General features: G+C 56.5%; 6 protein-coding genes across 6 annotated transcripts; 3 read left to right on the top strand and 3 right to left on the bottom strand.

Annotated features, from left to right (window-relative positions):
- Positions 1-192: 192 nt before the first annotated feature.
- K452DRAFT_356293 (uncharacterized protein) lies at positions 193-2547 on the top strand. Its single transcript, XM_033546037.1, has 3 exons — positions 193-401; positions 457-702; positions 759-2547. The coding sequence occupies exons 1-3, from the start codon at positions 212-214 to the stop codon at positions 2339-2341; spliced, it is 2019 nt and encodes a 672-aa protein (XP_033400655.1). The 5' UTR covers positions 193-211; the 3' UTR covers positions 2342-2547.
- A 577-nt stretch (positions 2548-3124) lies between these two features.
- On the top strand, positions 3125-3646 carry K452DRAFT_295508 (uncharacterized protein; the record flags this gene model as incomplete). Its single annotated transcript, XM_033541819.1, has 1 exon — positions 3125-3646. The coding sequence occupies one exon, from the start codon at positions 3125-3127 to the stop codon at positions 3644-3646; it is 522 nt and encodes a 173-aa protein (XP_033400654.1).
- A 103-nt stretch (positions 3647-3749) lies between these two features.
- K452DRAFT_132704 (uncharacterized protein) lies at positions 3750-4229 on the bottom strand. The gene has a single exon (XM_033535301.1). The coding sequence runs from the start codon at positions 4095-4097 to the stop codon at positions 3852-3854; it is 246 nt and encodes an 81-aa protein (XP_033400653.1). The 5' UTR covers positions 4098-4229; the 3' UTR covers positions 3750-3851.
- Positions 4230-8262: 4033 nt separating this feature from the next.
- K452DRAFT_213182 (uncharacterized protein) lies at positions 8263-9117 on the top strand (the record flags this gene model as incomplete). Its single annotated transcript, XM_033536210.1, has 1 exon — positions 8263-9117. A coding segment is annotated over one exon (855 nt), but the record flags the coding sequence as incomplete, so codon positions are not given.
- Positions 9118-15100: 5983 nt separating this feature from the next.
- Positions 15101-15849, bottom strand: K452DRAFT_132685 (uncharacterized protein). The gene has a single exon (XM_033535300.1). It carries the CDS (start codon positions 15685-15687, stop codon positions 15238-15240), a length of 450 nt encoding a protein of 149 aa, XP_033400651.1. The 5' UTR covers positions 15688-15849; the 3' UTR covers positions 15101-15237.
- A 2068-nt stretch (positions 15850-17917) lies between these two features.
- On the bottom strand, positions 17918-19317 carry K452DRAFT_284324 (uncharacterized protein). The gene is made up of 2 exons (XM_033539926.1): positions 19185-19317; positions 17918-19131 (listed from the first exon to the last, which is right to left on the bottom strand). Exon 2 carries the CDS (start codon positions 19099-19101, stop codon positions 18280-18282), a length of 822 nt encoding a protein of 273 aa, XP_033400650.1. The 5' UTR covers positions 19102-19131; positions 19185-19317; the 3' UTR covers positions 17918-18279.
- Between the last annotated feature and the right edge of the window lie 2365 nt (positions 19318-21682).

Below are 21682 nucleotides of genomic sequence, written 5' to 3'. Positions count from 1 at the left end.
AGGTGCGGCGGCGGCGGGAGCCAGCAGCGGGCTCACGTGACTTTGGCTGCGCGCGCGTCGGGTCGGTGGGCGGAGAGGACGGAGGACGGAGGACCTACTCGTACTCTACCTAGCGCCGGCGGGGCGGGGCGGGCCGTGCTCGTCTCTCTCACTACTAAACTGAGCAGGGGGCCCGCTGACATTGCGGCCGCTCAATAATCACCACCAAAACATGGAGTGGCCACCCGCAAGCAGTCCGGCCGCCGTGGTCGCGGCGCTTCAAACCTTCCTTGCCACGCCGCCAACCGGCAACCCTGTCGAGCCGCTCGAGCTGCTGTGCGACCGTCTTGAAGAGCTGGGGAAATCGGATCTCGCGGCGTGGGCCAGGGCCTTTGAGCTGCTGGCCGATGCCTGTCGGAAATGTGAGTGGTTGTTTGTTGTTTGTTTGGCGCACACGGTGGTTCTGATCGGCCTTAGCTAGCTGGCGCGAGCCTGTCGAGCAGTCGGGCCTCTTGAAGTATTATCTCGAGAAGCTGGACCATGCTACGCTTCCTACTGAGGTGTCGAAGCAGCTGCTGCGCGCCGTGGGCAATGCTGTCGCTGACAGGGACGAGTCGCGCGCCGTCGTGCTGCCCTGTCTGGAGAAGGTCGTGAGCTGCTTGCAGGACAGGACGCTGATGCCCATGGCTATCAGTGTGCTGTACAATGTGAGCTTGGGCTACGGTACCGTTCCCCTGACGGCTTTCCAGACGGATCTCCTTATTGACATGCAACGCCAGAGCCCGCCTACAAGGAAGCGGCCGGCCTCCGACTGGACCGCCAACTCTGCCGCCTCCTATCTGTCGACAGCCCAGTCCACAGCCAGTCCATCGAGCTGCTCAGCCTCGTCTCCGACCAACTGACCGAAACAGTGCTCTCAGACTCCGAGGACTGCCTGACCGAGATCCTCGCCGCGATAAGCGCGTGCGATGACTGGGACGATTACAAGAACCTGCAAGCCGCCGCGTCCGTGTACCTGCAAGACGAGAGCATCCGGCAAAAAACGCTGCAATCAGACGGACTGCAGCAGATCGCGCGCACGCTGCTCAAAGCCGACGAGCTGGCGGGGGCGCAGCGGCAGGATCTAGACAGCGACGAGGCGCGCAAGGAGTTCGAAAACGAAATGCGCCTGACGACGGGGCTGGTGCTGAACGAAGTGGCCAAAATCACCGCCGACGACGCCTTCAACCAACGCAACTCGCTCGCCTCGCCCTTTATCCTCGAGCAGGGCCGTTGGCTGCAGCAGCGCAGCGACAGTCCCGGCCTCCAGACCTGCGCGTGCATCACGCTGGGCAACCTCGCCGTCTCGGACGCCGTCTGCACGGCTATGGTGCACGAGCACGCGTACCACGTCCCGCTGATCGAGCTTTTCGCCACCGCGACCACAGACCCCGCTGCCGCGACCGACGACCGCACGCTCCTGTTCCTTGCCGCCGGCTTCCTGCGCCACCTCGCCCAGCCCAGGGCCAATGCGGCTCCCGTCGCTGCTGCCGGCGCTGTCCCCGCTGTCGCGAGACTGCTCGCGCGCAAGCAGCCAGAGCTCGACCTCGAGGTCGCGGCCATCTTGCGCCGTCTCGTGAACGACTCGTTTGAGAACGCGGGCGCGGTCATCCGGCACGGCGACGACGCCTCTGAGCTTACCCCTCCTTCTACAAACACCTCCCCCACCACAACCCCCAACGCCGCCACTTCCCCTCCCAACGCCCTCATCCCCGCCCTTCTATCTACAACCTCCCAAACCAAGACGGCCTTCGAAGTCGGCCGCCTGCTCGTCTCGCTCTGCCGCGAACTGCGCAAAGCCCCGCCCGGCGCATCGGCAGAGACGCAGGAGCTGTGGGCGCGGCTGCTGCGCTGGCCGGGCGTAACGACGCCGCTGGCGCTGATGGCGCGGCAGGAGCAGGTGCCGGCGCTACGGTCGGAGGCGCTGTTCGGGTTTAGCTTGATGGCGGCGAGCCGCGAGGGCGCGGACTGCGTGGGCGTGGTGTTTGGGGGTGCTGGGGCGGGTGCTGGGGAGGGGGTTGTTGCAAGAAGAGAGGAGAAGAAGAAGAAGGAGGAGAAGGCGGAGGAGGGAGAGGAGGACGAGGGTGAGGTTGAGGGCACGAAGGAGGACAAGGAAAGGGCCGATGCGGCGCTGTTGTTTGGTGTGCTGGAGACGGCGCTCAAGAGCAATGCCCAGACGCCGGACGCGAAGAACGGGCTCGCACTCGCGTGTTTGGTTGCGCAGAATGCGGGGGATGCGGGCGTTCGGGCGCGGTTTGAGGGGCTGGTGAGGGGGACGGGGGGCAGAGTTATTGGCGAGGTTGGCGGGGAAGAAGAGGCGTGATTTGGGCGCGGAGGAAGTTTCGAAGTTTAGACGGCATTGTACAGGGTATGTTCGGCGACCAAGCAGATAGTCGGTCAGCGCTGTCTCAGCTGGGGCTTATGCTTATAGTGACGGCAGCCGGGGCGGCCCGTTTGGGTAGTTGCTCCTTAGTCAGCGCCGCCGCTTTGCTTTTTCTTCGCCGGCTTGTTCGCAATCGTCTTCCGTGCATCCATTTTCCTCATGCGGCTCATGCTCAGAGACGGAAAAACATGCTAACCATGCACAGCCTATATCCCGAATAGCTGGCCATGAGTAAAAATAGGAGTCCCATCAGGCCGGGGAAGCACGGAACAGAAGATCCGAGGCCATCAAATACCGGTTGCGGAAGAGTGGCTGTATGCATGGTCAGCAAACGCCGAGTCCAAAGCAGCGCAGCCTCCTAGAGCTGACAACACTCGCGAGTCGAGGCTTACATTCAGCAGCCCATTATCAGCCATGAAAAAGCGGGCGTACTGACTATGCGACGCCGCAAGAAGGATTCTGGACCCCAAAGCAGCCCGCCAGCCCGCCCAGTCCGCCAGTCGGCAGCCACGTGACGGATGACGCCCGCCCGGAGGACGATCACCAACGAAGCAACGGGCCCGGTCGTCGGAGTCGCCCAGCGCCTCTTATGTAGAGCTTACCTACAGCCAGCACACGGCGCTCTTGAACTGGCTCCTCCCCTTCCATCTCAGCCATGAAAGCGGGAGCACCAGCACCAGCAGCAGGAGCAGCAGCAGCATCGCGCACACCCGCCCGCCCGCCATGTCTTTCGCGCCCGCAACAGCAACAACAGATCCAGACGCCCCCGCAGCGGCAGCACCCCCCTGCAAAGCTTCACTCGCATCACTGCCCGTCGAGCTGCAACTCCAGATCCTGACGTACGCGGGCAGCGGCGTGCTCAGCCTGCGCCAAGTGAACAAGCGCTTCCACGCCATCGTGCGCTCCTACGAGCGACTGATCGCGGACCTGGTCTTCGCGCGCTCGACCTGCGGCCGCGCCGCCGCGCACTACGGCCTTCCGCCAGACAGCTACCGCAAGGCGCGCAACTGGCGCAACAACGCCACCTTCTACAAGAAGTTCTGGCGCGTCTTCGGCGACAAGAAAATCTACTCGGACTGCTGGACGTCGAATCTCGCGTTCCCGTTCCTGGACGTCGACTTTTTTGACACGCACGTTATGCCCAGGCCCCTCGAGCTGGCGTATGTCTTCTCGAGACTCGATCCCGTCGTTGAGGACGACCCGAAGTGGTTTTTGGCGTCGGTGCGCGAGACGTCAAAGTATTGAGCTGGTTGCCTGCCTGCCTGTCCTGCCCTGTCACTCTGCCTGCTTGAGGAGCCGGCGTGCTTCCCTTCCGTCCTTGCTGCGGGCGCCTGGTTCCGGAGCCGCCGATCCGCCCGCCTGCTGATGATGGACCTATGTCGCCGAAGCAGCCACGCGGAGCGTTTGTTGCCGCGCTCTTCCGCACGGTGCCTGGAATGAAGCTGGGCCTTCAATCGTCATACCCATCCGTTTCCTCCCGCACTGCGGCCATAATCCCAGCGAGCGATTTAAAAAAAATCCGAAGAGGCATCAACCACCCAACCATTATACATACACATACATATACATACCCCATTCCCGCCAACCACGGCCCAGCCACTGCCAGCCTCGTCATCACGATACGGTATCCACGCCTAGCCCGCCTTGCCTCGTCTCGCGCTCTGAACGCCGCAATGCCTGTGCCGTGCTTCTGCATACCTATCGTCGCAGCAGGCAGGCTCTGCTCCGAACATGGGGTTAGCACGTTCGCTGTTGACCTTGGCGCTTGCTTTTCCTACTTACCTGGTTAGGTAGGCGGCACGTGCGTTTCGCGCTGGTATCGACGCCCGCGGTGGCTTGGTGCCTCGATTGGCTTTGCTTCGCTTCGCGGCTTCTTGTATTTAGCATCACGATGGACAGTCGGAGCGCGGGAATGAGCGGCCTGGATGCGGCTTCTGGATAGTTGGTTAAGCTTGGGGAATGGTAGCTTCATTGCACCCTGCTAACATGCTTCTTAGCACCATGATTTACATAATCAACTGGTTCGTATATATAATGTCGAAGACGAAAAAAATGTCTCCTCGGCAGCGCCGGCAGTTTATTGATCCGCTTTACTATCATCCAGCGGCTAGGAAATAAATAGAATAAAAAAATCAAAGATGATTCTGGCGCTTTAAAAACTTAAACTATTGATCTGACTTGTATGCTAGGTACGTGACTGTATGATTCCCATATGTTGCTGTGCCCAATTAATGTGTCTAGTAGGATAGAGAACGACACGAGCAGTCCCTATAGAGCACTCCTTTCCCAGCTCCCAGCCCGAGTCCTAGGTATGGGTGAAAGAAAAGATCTTGTTGCGCAAGCAAAGCTCTCTTGCCTAATGTACTTTAGCGCTTGCCTCTTATGGCTAGTTTCGCTTTAGTTAGTAGCGCTGCTCATCTCTTCGCAGCAGCGCTCGTTGATCGAACAACAACAACAATCAACTCTCTTCTCTGCTTCGTGATCTAACAGGTTATGAGCCCTCGCGCGACTCACTGCGCCGCTTAATTCATCACTCTTTCAACTGATCAGCAGTTCCTCCCTCGCGCCACTGGCTTCGCCGCGCCTTTGATCGCGTCGCGTCGCAATCGCGCTTTCTCATGGCTAAGTCTGACGTCAAGTCCGAAGCCAACACCGGGCATGGAGCAGTTGGTGCCTGAGCGCGGCTACGACTACTCACATCTTCGCATCTCTCATCTCATGCAGGAGAACTGGCCCACCTGGAAGCATCTTGTTCTGGATCAGCTATATCTTCAGAATATCAACCACACGATCGACCCTAAGAAGGTAAACAACGCGACGAAGGAGTACCTCTTCGCCAAGACCTCTATCATTACATAGATCGGTTCTACCTTTTAGCGCGACTTCCTTCGCTACAAGAACCCTAACAAGCTCTAGCAGGCCCTCTACACTCGATTCGACAATAAGTGCCTCCTCCATAACTTCAACATTATCAACACCTTTCTCAAGCTCACCTGCAGTAACTTTACCACTATTAACGAATATATAACCGCCTTTCGCAACGGTATAGCCGCTATAGCCCACGTCAAGCTTTCTCTTGGCAACCGCCTCATCTACTCTATATTTCTCAATAACGTTGCCGAGGACTTACCAATCTAGGTCTCTTACATTTAGAAGGACTAGCGAGACGGCAAGGAGCCGAACCTTAATCATCTCCTCAGTCAAACAGCTAACGAAGCACGTCGCATATCGCCCGATTCTCACACAAATTTTGTAGCAGCTGCGACATCTGCTGACAAGCGTCGTCGCTGCGAGCACTACGGAGGTCGCCACATCAAGGATGACTGCTACTACCTTCACCCCAAGAAGCGACCTGCTCGCTGGAAGCCTTGGCGCACTGAAATCGAATTCGTAGAGCGACACTGACAACACCAGTTTACGCACTGTCAGCAAGGTCGCTCCCGCCAAGCACTGGGTAGTCGACTCGGGCGCCCAAGATCACTTCACTGGCTTGCCCAAGTTCGCCTTCAGCGACTACTAGCGTCTCCCCACTCCCATCTCACTAACAGGCCTCGGCGGCACCAAGACTGCCACTAGCAGAGGCAGTATCTCAGTCACTTACGCCAACACCGACAATTCATCGACCCGCTGTATCACCATCTGTTATGCTGGCAGAGCTCTCTTGCCTGATGTAGCTTAGTCTCGCTTAGTCAACAGCGCTGCCTCATCTCTTCGCCAGCAACGCTCGCTGCTTAATCAATCAACCATCTCTCTGTACTTCGTGTCCTCAACAAAACTTTTAAAGACGAAACGAAGGTCTCCGCGTCAACCCAGCAAGATCATCGGCCCGCTATATTATCATCCAAGCAGAATGGCGGGCAAGGTCCCCGCGTCAATGTCGGCGGTTCAACGATCCGCTATATTACCACCCTAGCAAGCTGGCTAGAAATTTGAATTAGAATCAGAAGCCAAATATGATTCGGGCGCCATCAACTGGATCGTTTATATTCTTTCAAAAACGAAGAAAATGTCTTCTAGACAGCAGAGTGCGGAACAGTCCAACTAAACCCTCGACTAAGTTGGACCGAATAGACGGTTTCCTAATTAGATACGGTTTAGTCTCTACTAGTAAGGGTCTGAAAGGACCCTCGTCGGGCTGAATTCGACTGTATTATAGGGCCTTGGCATGGTGTTATCCGCAAAAGTATGCTGATATTACCGCATTAGGCTAAGCGCATACTATAAGCAGCTGCCGCCGCGCGTCTGCTACGTAATACTATACGCAATACAACACGGTTTTAGCACAAAACCACGCAATAACCTATGGCTCTCTATCACCAAGCGGTCGATTCAGTCGCTGACTCGTCCGCTACAGTCGGGTTTGGTTTGTGCCTAATTCAATTCGACTCGTCTTTTACTATTCATAACCCTGGGCGAGATTGGACCGACTGAATTTCGACTGGACCGTTCCGCACTCTGCTAGACAGCGCCGCGTAGTCAATGATCCATTGTACTACCACCCTAGTAGAATGGCGGCCTAATTATATAGAATCAAAATCAAGATGATTCTGGCGCTGTAAAACTTAAACTATCGTATGCTACGTGACTGAATGATTCCCTATTAACTGACTCCTCTATAAGCTTTTGAAGTTGAAACGAAGGTCCCCGCGGGCCGCGCTAACGCCCGCGCCATTAACTGGCTCGTTTACATACTTTCAAAAACAAAAAGAAAGTTCATTAGCTTCCAGGCTCTCCCCGATCGTACTTGAGTTCCTGGTTTCTTTTTAGTAGAGTCTCTTCTTGGTGTATCGGATCAAAGTTTGTCAAAGAGCAAAAAGTTGTTGTAAGAGACACGAAGACATATTCTAACTTTGACTAACTGGATAGTTAGTACATTATGGTCATTCACACTAAGTCGTTTGCTGTTTGTGACCTTCGGAGCAGCAATGGCCTTTCTCGAATATGCTGTTGCCACAGCCTGGGGATATTGCTGTGTCTTTGGTAGTGCCTCCCTGGCCATTATGGCTCTGAACCCAATAGGCCGATAAGCGTCTGCACAAACCTTGTCGGTGGCTGAACTTGGCGAAGGCGCAGTGAGGCTGTAGCCTTGCTTTTTTTCTGCGAGCGGGGTAAATACCTATACCTCAAGTCGACTGTTTGATTTTTTCTACCACAACCCACAACTCTTTCCCAACTGAGCACTCGCAACAACTACGCAACCACCCATCAGAAGCATGGAGCAACAATCACATGATGCTACAAGTGCAAGCCGAGCGACGGATCCATCCAAGGGTACTTCCGGTGGGACTCCCACTGAAAGGTTCGAAGTGCTGCAATTCGACGACTGGAAGACTGACGCAGAAGTTAAAATTCCCAAACAAGGTATAAAGGTTCTGGAGGATGAGTGGCGTATCGACATCGATTATAATTACGAGGTGACGGACACTTGGCCCGGACTGCCTACGAGCTCAACTTTGGAGGAATGGGGAAACGACTTCGAAAGCGGATGTGACAATTTGTCAGCAACGCAACTTGCATATTTGGAAGACGACGAGCGATACAGTCTCGGCATTAGTGCAGAGCCTGGTAAATCCTTGAACCCTGTGAAGCGAAGCAGTACTGATAGATTTCTAGGGCCGAGTGCTTCACATTTGCCGATCAAACGTCAGCCTGTTACGTCAAGCTACGCTCTCTCCAAAGAAGGAGCCTCCCTTATCCGTCGTTGGGTTGCTACTTGTAAAGGGGATTGTCACCCAGAGCAATTTCCACCGCTCTTACCGACGCGGCTTGTCGATATCGGTGATCTCGACGATGGGGTCAAGTGTCCCCGACTAGTTCTCACGCCTCAGGGCAACCTTTCAGTCGAGCAGGGCTGTGTTTGGAAGTATGTTGCATTAAGCCACTGCTGGGGTGATCCATCAGCACCTCCGTTGAAAACAGTGAAGAATTCCATTGCACAAATGATGGAAGCAATCCCCAAAGATGATCTGCCCAAGAACTTCCGCGACGCCATTGCAGCCACACAAGCCCTTGGAGTACGCTACTTGTGGATTGATTCCTTGTGCATCATTCAAGATGATCACAAGGACTGGGAAAAAGAGTCGGCAAGAATGTGCGATACTTATCGTTACGCCGATGTCACTATCTGCGCCGCCACTGGTAACTCTTGTCATGATGGCTTTTTGCAGCGGCGTCGACGCGATATGCGATCGAGTCTCCCCAACTACGGAGCTCATAACAGGTCCAGTTACAGAAAATTCTTCAGAAACTCAACTGGATGGGGAAGTCGTGGCTGGACCTTACAAGAAAGTCTCATGTCGACAAGAAGACTGGTTTTCAACCCCAATTTGATGTACCTCGAGTGTGGTTCCTATACCCTCAGAGAGGATGCACTTATCGAGAAAAGACATGGCAGCTGGATCGATGCAACGCTCAAAGGCTCCGATGAAGCTATCGAGGATGTACTGGATCGTGTCTGGTATCTCCATGCTTCTGAATATTCTTCCCGGCGTCTCACCCATGTTGAGGACAAGCTTCCGGCGATTTCTGCACTCGCAAAAATGGTGGCCGAAGGAACAGGAGCCAAGTACCTCGCCGGTTTATGGAAAGAGGATCTAATTCGTGGTTTGAACTGGCACCTGGATAACGATAATCCCCTGAGTCTCGAGGACTACCTGGCAGATGTGATGCATCCCACCAAGTTCATCGCGCCATCATGGAGTTGGGCTTGTCACGACAGGTTCGTAAAATGGAGGTACGAACCGAGTCAACAGGTTTCTGCAGAATGCAATATAGTTGCAGCTGAAACGACTGTTGACGGAATGAACCCTTTTGGACGGATTCACGCGGGGTTTATCTTACTAGACGCAAAAGTCTGCCCTGTACCACGCTTAGGGTTGTCCGAATCCTACATAAGAAGACGCAACCAAGTACATATGAAGATGGAAAACGTCAACATTGGCGGTTGCTTCCTAGACTTTGAAATACCAGACGATCTTGTGGATCCAGATAATTTCGTAGACCTAAAACCAGGGGGGCCAATGGAGGGTCTACAAATGATGGTGCTGTCAAGTTCCGTATCGACTTTTGGTAGTTTATCGTTTTTCTCGCCGTTGCAGAATACCAGATGGAATGGAGGTTTGCTTTTACTTCCTTCAGGGCGGGAATCCGAGTTTAGACGAGTTGGCATATTTCACGGCAATCGCACCATTGGCGAAGAAAAGAATTGGCTTCTCGAGCTTTTCGAGAAGCTTGAAAAGCGTAGGATCAGGATTATATAGAGGTATGCTTTGTCCAGATGCCAATATTGAAATGGACGCGCAGCTAGTACATACAGATGCCATTCCATTGTCATGCTCACCAATTCGGCGTTATATTCTTCGATCCTTGATTCAGCGGTCGCAGGTGTCGCTGCTGCTGGTAATGTAATGGCGTTGGATAATTTGCCCACACTATTTGATAAAATTCCTGTAAAATTATGTGATACACTTTCTACTCTCAGATGTTTTATGTATTTATATCATTATAAGTACCTTTCTACCCTTGGATTTCTTTGTTTTGATACCTCTATAGGATACTCTACCTATATATCCGTGCTTGGTTAGGGAGTGTCTTAGATACTTAGAAAGGGTACGTAAATCATCCGGAGCCTCATAAACTATCAAATAGAGCTTAAGAAACACGCGAACCCGCTCTCTAACCTTATAACTGCATGCAATATACTTAAAGAAATATAACCAAAGCTACTAGAGAGTTTAAGAAACAAAATCAGTCAGTGACGGTTTCTCTTTTCGGCTGCAGCTCTTGCTGCTTACTTTCGTCTTGCCGTTAAGATGTAAACTAAGGTAAAGAATTTCAGTAAGGATTTATAAACTTTAGAGCCGAGCGAGTATGCAACAAAAGTTTGAAACGAGTTATCAGCAGGGCTCTAAAGCCCATTTACCCAACCACCGCCCCAAAGACCAAACAGACAAGCAGACAAGAAAAAGATAGCAAACCAGCAAGCTCACACTCCGTACACGGCGTCAACCACGCAGCAACCAACCTCAGAAAGCTCACTCCACAGCACCTACCACGAGCCCAAACCCCCACAACCCAGCAACCAATCCAAGCCCGCCCTCCTTACTAGAACACACTCAGAAAAGGCACACGTTCACCTTACACCACAGCCCATAGACCACAACCCCCGAGCTCATTCATCCAGAAGGCCAATCGAGCACCGCTCTTTATAGCCCAAGGTATAGACAGACCTCCAAAAGCCACGAACAACACGTAAGTCGCAACAAACAAGAAAGGCCGTCTCATCAACCCGTTCCGTTCCTCTGCGACGGCGAAGCGTTGGCCTTATCCAGAAGCGCCAAATTGTAGCGATCGCGGGCTCATAAACAAAGGTGCTTGTAGTACTCCTAGCATGTGCGACAGGACGACAGGGTTGGCGTCTAGGTAGAGCACTAGCGCTAGGTCTTGGTCGTGGGCAATGGGGGCGGAGCTCTAGGTTATCTGCCATAGATAGTACTGGTGGTTTGTGGCATTCTGGATAAGTCCGCGTCGGGATGAGTGATGAATGGATGAATGAATAAATGGATGAATGAATAAATGGATGGATGAATGCATATATTAGATATTCTATTCTTAAAATGCTAGATCAAGCAATTGCGGGTTGGGGCTGCTTCTCGTTTGATAGATAGATATTCTGGTATAAGCTTAATTAAAGAGACGGAGAAGGAGGGGAAAGAGAAGAATGAGATCAAAGAAACCTTTCCAGCATCTATAAGAAAAGCCATAAGACACTAACCCTACCTCTCTCTTGACCAAACAGCCCAAACACCAGCAACCAAGCAGGCTCCCCTCCTATCAGCGTCAGCCCAGCACGAACAAAGCATCCGCAAACCCCAAGACCGCTGATCCAAGCGCACCAAAGAGAGAGAGAGAGAGAGAGAAAGAGCTATTATACAATACAATACAACAGCAACAGCAACCCAGACCCACATCCACATCCAATCCACATCCAGAAATACACAACAAGAGATCAGCTCGCCCTCACGCGCTCTACCCAGTGCCCACCCACCCACCTACCCCGTACCGCTTCCACACGCCCAACCCCAAAGACCCCGCGCAGATCAGCGCAGTGGTTCGCAATGCCAATCCAGGCGCTTTGGGACAGCCCACCCAGCACCCCGACCGCGCAATAAGCCCATCCCCTACCACGCCCTGCCCTGCCATGCCATGCCTATTGTACAAGGCCAGTTAGCGCGCAGCAGCAGCGATGTAATATTATAGGTAGGTACCTAGGTAGCAGCAAAAGCAGGAGAGACGCGCCTGCCTAACGCGAAGAAGCCGCCAGTTGCCCCGCGAACGGGCGCAAACAAACAACAGCCTAGCAACAAGCAACAAGCAAGCAAGCAGCACGCAGCAAGCAAGTAAGCAAACAAACAAACAACCTAGGTACCTACCCAGCAGCGCCCAAACCAGCAAGTCGCGAAGATACAGCCACAGGCAAGCGTAACAAACAGCAACACGGCGTTGCGTTGTAACAAACGGGGCACCAGCGCAAAAAAAGCCCACCTACATAGGCACCTACCTCCATACGCAGCAAGCGGCTCGCACCAACACGCCGCACGCACCCCTGATCAGCCAGCCGGGGGGGCTAGGCTTCCGATCCTCCCAGTCCCAGTGCGCCAAAAAAGCACGAGAGACCAGGTCGAGAGACTCAGACAGAGCGAGCAATGCGCCCACTCCCAAGGCTCGGGCCCCATCCGAGTCTCCATAATCCGTACCCTACGACGCGCACTCAGCCCGTCCCGCTCTAGCGCGCGCACGACGTGGTAGGTCCACGGCCCGCCGGGCGCACCTGACGCAGCCCACGCCCAGGCACGCAGACGTGCCCCGCCGCCAGAGTCGCACGTCGCGCCTCCGGGCATGCTCTTTAGCAACGGCCGGGCCGGGTGCGGCTGCCGCCTGTGCGCGCTGGCTAGCTAGGTAGTCTGGCCGGACTGCGCTGGACTGCCGTAGGCAGGTTCGTGGTTCGCTACTTGGGTCTCTTACTCTCTGCAGCTGAGCTGAGCTGCTCGACGTTTGGCTGCTTGCTTGCTTGCGAAGTAGTTAGCCACGCCGACGCCGTTGCCAGCGTGCAGAGTAGATTGCGAGTGCCCCACGCGATCGCCGTGGCTGCCGGGGTAGGCCGTAGGTAAGGCCTTTTTTTTTTTTCTTGCTTGCGTGCAGTTGCGCGCGTGGTTGGGCGCGAATGCTTTTTCTCCGCGGGTCTTGCCCTGCGTCTGGGGGTCTGGGCGATCGTGGCGCAGCAGCTGCGGGAAGCAAGCAGGAAAAAAAAAAAGGGACACAGACAACAACAACAACAGCAGTAGTTACGGCTAGTGCCAGTGGGTAATGGCATGCAGATTGCAGTTGGAGAGGCATGGGCCTGGCGCGTGGCCTTACGGGTGCAGTAGCGGGAGGAGCGGGTATCGGGCAGTCCGGACGGGACGGGACTAGTCAGTAGCTGGCTAGGTGGACAGAGAGGTGACGAAGGCCATCGTGTTGGTTGGTGGAGGCGCGGTGCGCTGTCCGTGACAACTGTCTAGACGGAGACAGGCGATCGGCGCCGTCATCGGCGAGGCTAACTAAGGCGCGCCCCTGAGCCGCAGCCGTGGGTGCTTCAGTGGTTGTGTCTGCGTGTGCGCGAGTGGGTGCCTGGTGGGGGGGTTGTAGTGGTGGTGGAGGAGGAGGAGGAAAACCAAGGCACGGAAATTTGGGCTACGTACAATACCGCGCTTGGGGGATAGTCGTCGTATGGAGCACGCAGTAGTGGGGGGAGGAGGAGGAGGATGATGATGACGATGACGAGGTAGGTAGATGGGCACGATCAGCTGAGAGGAGCAATAATATGGCGGCGTTATTGCAGCTGGTTCTGGACGGGATTGCTATGCTTAAACCACGCACGGGCGAAATTCCCCGCGCGGATCTGGCGGGTAGTCGCGGGCCGGATGAGGAATCGAAGGAACAGGAGCAAGCTCCGTGCTCACGAGCACCAGGCACACGCGGGAGTGCCTGGCATGCCGTGCCACGGCCAAGCATGCATGTGAGCAGAGGGCGGTGACTATTCTTGCGACACTGCACGTAGTTGGTCGTACAATACCTACCTAGTACTCACGAGCCATCTTGCATCCATCTGAGCAGCGCGGCGCCGCATCCGAGCCTCACCGGTCTGGGGCTCCGGCGGGGTCTCGCACGGCCGCCCGAAATCTTGAAAGTCGTCGCAATTGCGCCTTCGGATCAGCAGCGAGCAGCGAGTGATTCTCAGGGGGGAATGGGGCTGTTTGCAGTCCAGGGCAGGTCAGCCGTTTCCCCCGCCTACCTTACTCCTAGTGCTTTCTGCTGGCAGAAAAAAATTGCCCTACTGTTGTCCGGCTGGCTGGCTGGCCTTCCCCTCTCCTCTCCTCTCTTCTCCTCCCCTCTCCTATGAGAACTACTCTAGCCCTCCCCCGCATCAGCCATCAGCGCGGCCCCTCCGCACCCCGACCGTCAACGGAGCTGGGAGCCTGGGACAGGCAGGCAGGCAGGCAAGCAGGCAAGCAGGCAAGCATCCTAGCTAGGCACGACAGACAGGCCGGTAAGCTATTTTAGCAGCTGAAGGAGCGCGCGAGGCCGCGAGTCCGACGAGTGGAAGAGGGCCAGCGAAACGCAGCGGATGATCGTCGCGCGCAAACAACCTTAGGTAAGGCGCCCTGGAGGAGCCGCCTGCGCAGCGCCTCCCACCCTACCATTGCTCGACGCGCCCGGCAGCTGAGTACGAGTACCTATCTATCTCTAGCTGCTAGGGCACCTACTCTAGTCCAATAGCTGCCGTATGTAGTAGCTAGCTAGCTAGCTGCGTTATGCGAGCGTGCACAAAAGCGCGGCGCGCGATCGTGCATGCGCTTCTCCTCGTCGGCGGCGGCGGCGATGCATGCATCATCGAGTTTCATCCAGTCAGTGGGAGTCAGCACCCCTCGCTACCTATCAACGATACGTGCATTACCTACTCCAGGCACGCGTACTAATACCCTATTGCCGGCGGGCCAGGTACTCGAGGTAAAAAATAATAAAGCCTAAGCCCTAACCGGCTCACGCACGCGATCGTGCAGCCAGCCAGGCCCTCGCAGACCCTGATCGCGTCACTCATCATCAGTTGGGCAAATCAAGCTCAAGGGCAAAAGAGTTAGTTAGGTAGCGAGCAGGAGGGCCGCCCAAAAAGCCCGCTTCGGCAGCCCCGGAAGTTTCAACCTTCCATGAAACGAGAGAGAGCCCGCAAGCCCGCTCTGGTGCATTATTCATCATCCTCTCGCCGGGACGAGACCGCGTCGCCGCCCTCCAGGTTACGTCGTCGCGAGGCGGCAAACGATGTCATCTTTGCAACGCGGGCAGCGACGGCGCAGCCGCAGGCGTCGCGTCGTCCTTGTTCTGTCCGGCACTTCTTGACTCTTGCTTGGCTCCAGCAAAAAACAAGCCGAGCACCCGCAAAAAAAAAGAAGAACCCTGTCCAAAGCCATCGTGGCACATGGAAGCCACCACGACGCTCCATGACAGCGGGGGCGTGGCGCTTTTGACGGCACTCGTCCCGGCGCCCAGGCACAAAACTGCCCTACGTAACCATTCCCCCCACGGCCCCATGGCGGGATGGATGGCTGGATGGATGGATGGAAGCGCCAGGGCGCCCCCTTTGACGGGCGGGCACCAGTTCGCCCGAGCCCGTCAGCCACGCAACAAAGAAGCTTTGAAGAGGGAACCCTCGCCCGGCACCACCGGCCAGCCGGCCGCACTGCAAACCCGAAGCCCGAGATGATGGAGAGAGAACCTTGGACCTAGCGCCACAGCTCCAATCAGCGCGCGGCCGGGCGGCCGGGCGGCCGGCCAACCGGCGCGGGCGACGACTCACGCTTTGCCGCGTCCGCCCCGCGAAACATTACGCCTAAAGCGGGCGCGCGCGCTGATCTGCGTGCGGATCGTTTTGTGGTTTTTGGTTTTTTGATTTTTGCGGGCTTGGCGCGAACGGGTCGCACGGCAAGGTGCGGCCTGTGCGCCCAAGGGGAAGGGCAAAGGATAGGTGCACGAGCCCCGACGATTGCGAGGGCAGGGCTGCGAACGGTCGCTTTGTTGTAGATTGCCGTCTGTGTGTCTGTGTTGTACGAATACGCGGCTGCGCGCTGCCTGCGTCGTGACTGACTGACTGACTGACTGACTGACTGACTGACTGACTGATGTCTCTCGAGGGATCTTGGGAGGCGGGTACGCGCTTTGCGAGGGCTGTATTTCAGTTTAGGCAGACACATGCCTGCGTGCCTAATAGGTAGACGGCCCCTGTGCTCGTGGCCTTACGGCCTTGTGGCCGAGCAAGCAAGCAGGTGAGCAGGCAGGCAGGCAGGCAGTGAGTGCATGCTTGCTTGGTAAGGCAGAGCGGGGAGGGGCACATTCTCAAGACGACCAGCAGGTTCTGCGCCAACAAACCCACGCGCGCCCATTAGTTTGAGATTAGCACCCGAGACACACGGATCTGAAACTCGCACCGCGCACAAAGAATCACATCGACGACGGCAGCAGCCAGCAGCAGCGGCGGCGGCCATCCCGGCGGGCGGCGAAAGCGGCCTCCCAAACGCTCAAATAACGTCAAATCTCCAGATCCATCCACGCAGCTCACGGACGCCAGCGCGGCCCGCGCGCATCGCCAGAGAGATTGCCGCGAGATTTGCGGCTTGATGGGGCTGCCTGCTTGCTTGCTCGCTCAAACGGCCAGCGCATCTTGCGGCTGAAAGGGAATTGGTGAATGAAAGCCTAGAGGGAAAGTGAGGGAGAAAGCGCGCTACCCTACTCCTGGCTCGGTGTGCATACAATATGCAAGCATGCATGCATGCACGCATGCACGCACGCATTGCCCGTGGGGCTTCGACTCTCAGTCTCTGCTCATCTGGCCGTCCTCCGTCCGTCGCTCTCCCTGAAATATCGTGCGTCGTACCACCTCAGACCAAATCTTGCGGGCCAGGGTCGTTTATCTTTTTTCGCCGTTGCCGCCGCTGGCTGTGCCGAGGCAGCGAGTGCTTGTCTGGTGGTTAGGCGTAGGCACCTAAAGTCCGACTCGGACTAGATCATGAGTTTTTTCTTTTCCCTGCGGCTGCTTCGGCCGGAATGATCGCTGCATATCTGCGTACTACTTTATGTGATGGCGAGCGAATTATGGGCGAAAACACCGCGGGTCTGCCTCGCAGATGAGTAATAATGACTGGCAGGCGAGGACGGAAAAAAATTCGTCGAGCCGGCAATAATGAATGTGAGGCGGCGATGCGAGACCATGTGGATTATGGATTGGCAGTCGACGACAATCCATCCGGCGGCGACGGCGATCGCTCGGTTCGCTGGCTCTCCGGCATGCAGATTACAGAGAGCAGCACTCTGGCACTCATCAGATAAGTTAGCAGCAAACAAAACAGCGAGTGAGAAATTTCCCGCCGCTTCCTGTGGCATCCATCATTTTCCCTTTTCGGCGCGCATCGGCATAGAGCGGCAATCCCCCATCATTCCAGAGCCAGGGCCCAAACGCCCCTCACACCCTGTCGAGGCAATACTGCGAGCAACAGGGTGATGCTATGTGGAAGTAATATACTAAACGACCTCGGGCGCGAGTTTTAGGTATAAAAAAAACTCTAAAGGTTCCTTGCGTGGATTTCTGCCCTGCTCGCGACCAAGGACTCGGGGCGGGCTCGGGAGCCGCGCGAGCCGAAAATGTCTGTGCAAAAAGGCAACGCAAAAGCGACGACGATCGGCACCCGCGCGGGCATGCCAGCAGCCCCACGCCAAGCCTCAGGGCTGCTGATTGCTGCTTGCTGCTGTTGCTGCTGTTGGCTGCGCCGGCTGGAAGCGGGCGGAAATGGCTTGCGACGATTCCTCCACCACCTCCACCTCCACCATGGCCAGCTGAGCGCCGTGATGATAAGCGCATGCGCATGGGGCTTGGGTTTGAGCTTGTCGATGATGCGGAAAATGCGGAGCGGGAGGGGGGCTGCAGTGTGGAGGGCGACGGGTGCGACCCAGGCGGCTGGGGCTGAGAGTGGAGAGAAGTCATCGTCGTCGTTGTCGCTGTGTGTTGTGCGAGTGCGTGTGCGTATGCGTGCGTGCGTTGGACGCCGATATGCTGCGGCTACTGATGATGCTGATGATGATGTCGCCGGCCGAACTAGGTACTTGGTCTTCAGGTAGGTAGATGTTGGTCAGCTGTGCCTGTTCGTTGCTGCTGCCTGCTGCCTGCGCTTCTTACCTCGTTCGGAATATGCGGTCGTGGGCAGGGCTCGGCCTGCTCGGCTGCCACCGCCCGACTGACGCTGTGCGACGTCAAAGCCTAGGCGCGTGCGGGAGACGCGCTGCTCCCGTGTCAGATGGCCCATCACATGCTGGCGTGCCGCGCGCGGCGTCTGCGTAATCGCTGCGCCTGCGCGAAACAAGACGCCCCGCGAGGGGGTCCGGTGACGGCTTCGCGAGGGGGTGCACGCGTACCAAAGTACCATGTAAATTGCTTGGTTGTGTGTATGTGTGATCTTGATTTGATTTCTATGGGTGGAGAGTAACTAGCTGTGCGAGCAGGGTCTCAACCGTGTGCCCCAGAGCAGGGAGAACCGTAGCTCCGTCCGTTCCTCATGCGCGCCCCCGTCTCTAGCAGGGGCCTCCAATCCAAACATGTCAAGCGCGGCATGTGCATCGCGCAATTGACTCCTCCCAGGACATAAGAAATAGGTATCGATGAAACGCCGTCAAACTCCATGCTAAATGCTGATGATGATGGTGATGTGATGATGATGATGATGATGACGATAAATGTTTCGCTCAAAGTCATTCCGCCGTGAAAAGAAAGATGAAATGAAGAGATGGCTTCGCGCCTAGCACGATGCGATCATCGGCGTATTCCTCTGGGGGATGAAGTAGCCATCCTGGATGAAGGCGGCCTGTTCTGGAGGCGACAATGGCGTTTGCTTTTGATTGTAGTAGGTTGACGAGGCGATTGCTTTCCGCTCCTTCTCGCTGTACTCCATGGTAGCTTGAGGCGGAGTGGTGGGTGGCGTTACATCATCATCGGATTCTGAGTCGTCTTCATGGACGAGCTCTGGCGGCTGTTGTTGCGAGGGCGAGCGGGTGAGGGCGTGCGCATCGTCAAACTCCTCATCCTCGTAGTACTCGTCGTCGGAGTCATCCTCCTCATCCTCCTCATCATCCTCGTCGTCAAGCTCGGTGGTGGTAATCTGGACGGGCGGCGAGGGTATCCGGCGGAGAGGGGGGATCATGTCGAACTCCTCCTCGTCGACATCGGAGTCGGAGTCGCCGTCGGAAAGGTCGGAGTCGTCGTCTTCCATGGCCTCCTCGACAATGGTGTCGACCCACTTGATATGCCTCTCCTCGGTCTTGGAGGCACGCTTGACGGACTGGTTGAACCAGGCCTCTTGCTCACGCTCGGCATCGGCAAGCTCGAGCATGAGGGAGTCGAGAAGGTTGGCGTGGCCGACGAGCAGCCTCAGGTCGTGGTCGTTCTTCTGGGCCTCGCTGGTGAGCTTTGAGCGGGCCGAGGCGGCGATGTAGTAGGTCTGCGAGAGCGACATCTTTTGTTTCTTGGCAGGCGGTGCGGAAGGCGAAGAAGGGAAGTATGTGCGAGTGGTCTCAGCCGAAAAGGGCTCAAAGTCTGATTGCAGGCGAAGATGCGAAGGCATGGCGAAGAGATATAAGTGTTTTGGTGGGGCCTGATTCGTGAGTCAGTGGCTGCGAGTCGGAAAGGGATATGACTGGAGCGTACGTTTATTGCCGCGGGCGGTGAGAGGGCGGAAGGCAAGACCGGGCGAGAGGGTTATGGATGATGTATTTGGTGATGGTGATGTAGATATTGTGGTAGTAGTGTGTGTGTGTGTGTGTGTGTGTGTGTGTGTGTGAAGGCGATTGAATGTTGACGGACGAGAGGAGGGTGGGCCAGGCGGTATTCTTATGCCATGGGGCTGCTAGAAGCGCGAGACAGGTGTCGCTCGCACAATCATGGACTTTAGGCCGGGTCACGGCTTTACCGGTGCTGCGAACCCTTGCACACCGCTATGCTAGAGGGCTGAGGGGCGCTAGGGTCGGAGCCGAACAATGCGACGCGCACGGGCGGTCGGTCGGCGCAAAGCTAAACGCCGGTGTTTCTCTTGTAACGAATCCGCTTACACAAGCACCCGGTGCCCGGCCGTACGTAAACCTGCGCCAAGCTGTCGGGGCAGCCAATCTGTCTGCAACGCGTTGTCCATGCTCGCAACATCCTCCATCTTCCAACAGTCAAACACCATCACCATCCTATTACTCGTTGCTCGCTGCTTCGCTGGTCTGCTGCCTGGCATTCCCCGTCAGCCCAAGCAACCTCAAGCCACAGCATTCCTGACTCACACCGGATGCGGACCAACAAACTCGGAGATAGCGGAGGCACAAAGGAACCGCCGGCGAGAAATGCCTGTTCCTGCCGTGCGAGCGGAAAGCTTGCTCGACCGCCCCGCTGTCGATCCGCAACTGAGCTTTTTCCGCTTTCTCGCATTCGCCAGCCGATCCGGTGTTTGCTTATGCAGCGCATGGCGTCACGTCCACTACGCCCACTCGAGACCATGCTCGCTGACGTGCTGCAACCCCAGACTTCCACCAGACTCTCGGCTCGTAGGGCTGCTTACAACCTCGCCCAAGCTGACAAAAAGCCTGTCCCTCTCGATGAAACGCATATGCATCATCGTCACCCATCACATGGCGCTCCATTATTGATGACTATCCTATCACCGACCCATGGCGCATGGTGACTCCTCAAGCCCAAAACGGTCAGTCAATAGAAATGCTGCCCCCAGATTGCGCATATGCTATGCTGCACCAATCCATATCTCGCGCCCGTACCTGTCGCGCGTACTACTCGACTACACCCCCCCCCCCGGCCTTGCCGTCAGCGGTGAAGCAGGGCAAGCCCCAACCCACGGCACGTCGCACTGCGCGCCCGAAACGTGAGCTGATCTGCTTCGTCTCCCGCGCACCGGAGCGCCGCCCTGCCTGTCGACACGCGACGGTAGGGTTTGCACTTGCACCCACGCGGGCGGGCTAAGCCCAGAGCGGTGAGCTGACCTCTCGGGGCCGTGACAAGGACGAGGAGGAATGCACTGCTACTCTATTGAGCCGCAGCAGCAGCAAGGTTGCCTATTTTCGGCCCTGCCAACTAGGCAATATTACCGGCAGCAAATCCTTCCGTTCCTTCCCACCTTGTCGTATGCGTACCGCTGCCCCTGGGGGCGTGCGCTCTCCGACTGCCCGTTTCGTCCCGCGCGCGGCTGAGAAGGGCAGGCGGAGTGCTGGTTAATCTCCGAGCAGAGAGCTAAAAGTAGCACCGTACCATCACATGGCCCCGTCGTCTTTCGTATGCCCTTCTCTCGTGTCGCGCGCGCCGTGCGCCGTGAACATCTCCATTTCAAGCGTCGCTGCCCGAGAAGTCACCTATCTCCCCGGAGTCGTTGTTGTTCACCACCACCGAGGCCTCCCGTACCTGCCGCCGTAGCCGCTTTTAGCCCGCTGCCGCTCGGTCCATGCGAATGACCTCCGTCCAATCCGTCGGGAACAAGTCTGCCCGTCGAGTGGTATCGTCGTGGTGCCATCGTGGTGTTGTTGTTGTGGTGGTGGTGATTGGCGACATGGGTAGAGGACCATCCGACCTCGCAGCAAGATCATTATACAAATCACATCCCAATGGAATGGAACTGCGTTTGCGCCGGCAGCACCCTGATCGCAGGCGACGACAGCCCTGCCATTGGGCGTAGCGACGAAGAGAGGCAAGCAGCCCACGACTCGAGAAGCCGGCCCAAAGCAACACCAACAAGTCCACACCACTACAGGCTCATAGCACAATCGCAGGCCCCCACCGCGCAGGGTGTCCCTGATAGACAAGCCAATCTCTCCAAGGTGAGGAGAAGTACGTGCACACGCGCTAGGGAGCTCGCGTTGGGGCTTTTTCACGAGGCGCTCATTTCCCCGGAAAACGGAGCGTCCTAGCGTAGGAGTTGGGGCCACGTCGTGGGGCAGAATGATGTCGCTGTGGCGGCGCACCTACAGTACGAGGCGGCTCTGTGCGCGCTGCTGAAATTGCTAACTGCGATACTGGTCGCCTCTATAAGGTCGGCTAGGTCGGTTGTAGATGACCGTGGGGGGGGCGCGCGCACGCTGTGATAGTGGCGTCTGGGGTCAGACATTCATTCCAAAAACGAACGCACAGAACCCTCAGGCCCTAGCTTGCGGGTCCCTTTT

This window comes from Aplosporella prunicola (genome assembly GCF_010093885.1).
Source record: "Aplosporella prunicola CBS 121167 unplaced genomic scaffold K452scaffold_5, whole genome shotgun sequence".
NCBI classification, from domain to species: Eukaryota; Fungi; Ascomycota; class Dothideomycetes; order Botryosphaeriales; family Aplosporellaceae; genus Aplosporella; species Aplosporella prunicola.
This window is presented reverse-complemented; position numbering and strand designations above follow the sequence as displayed.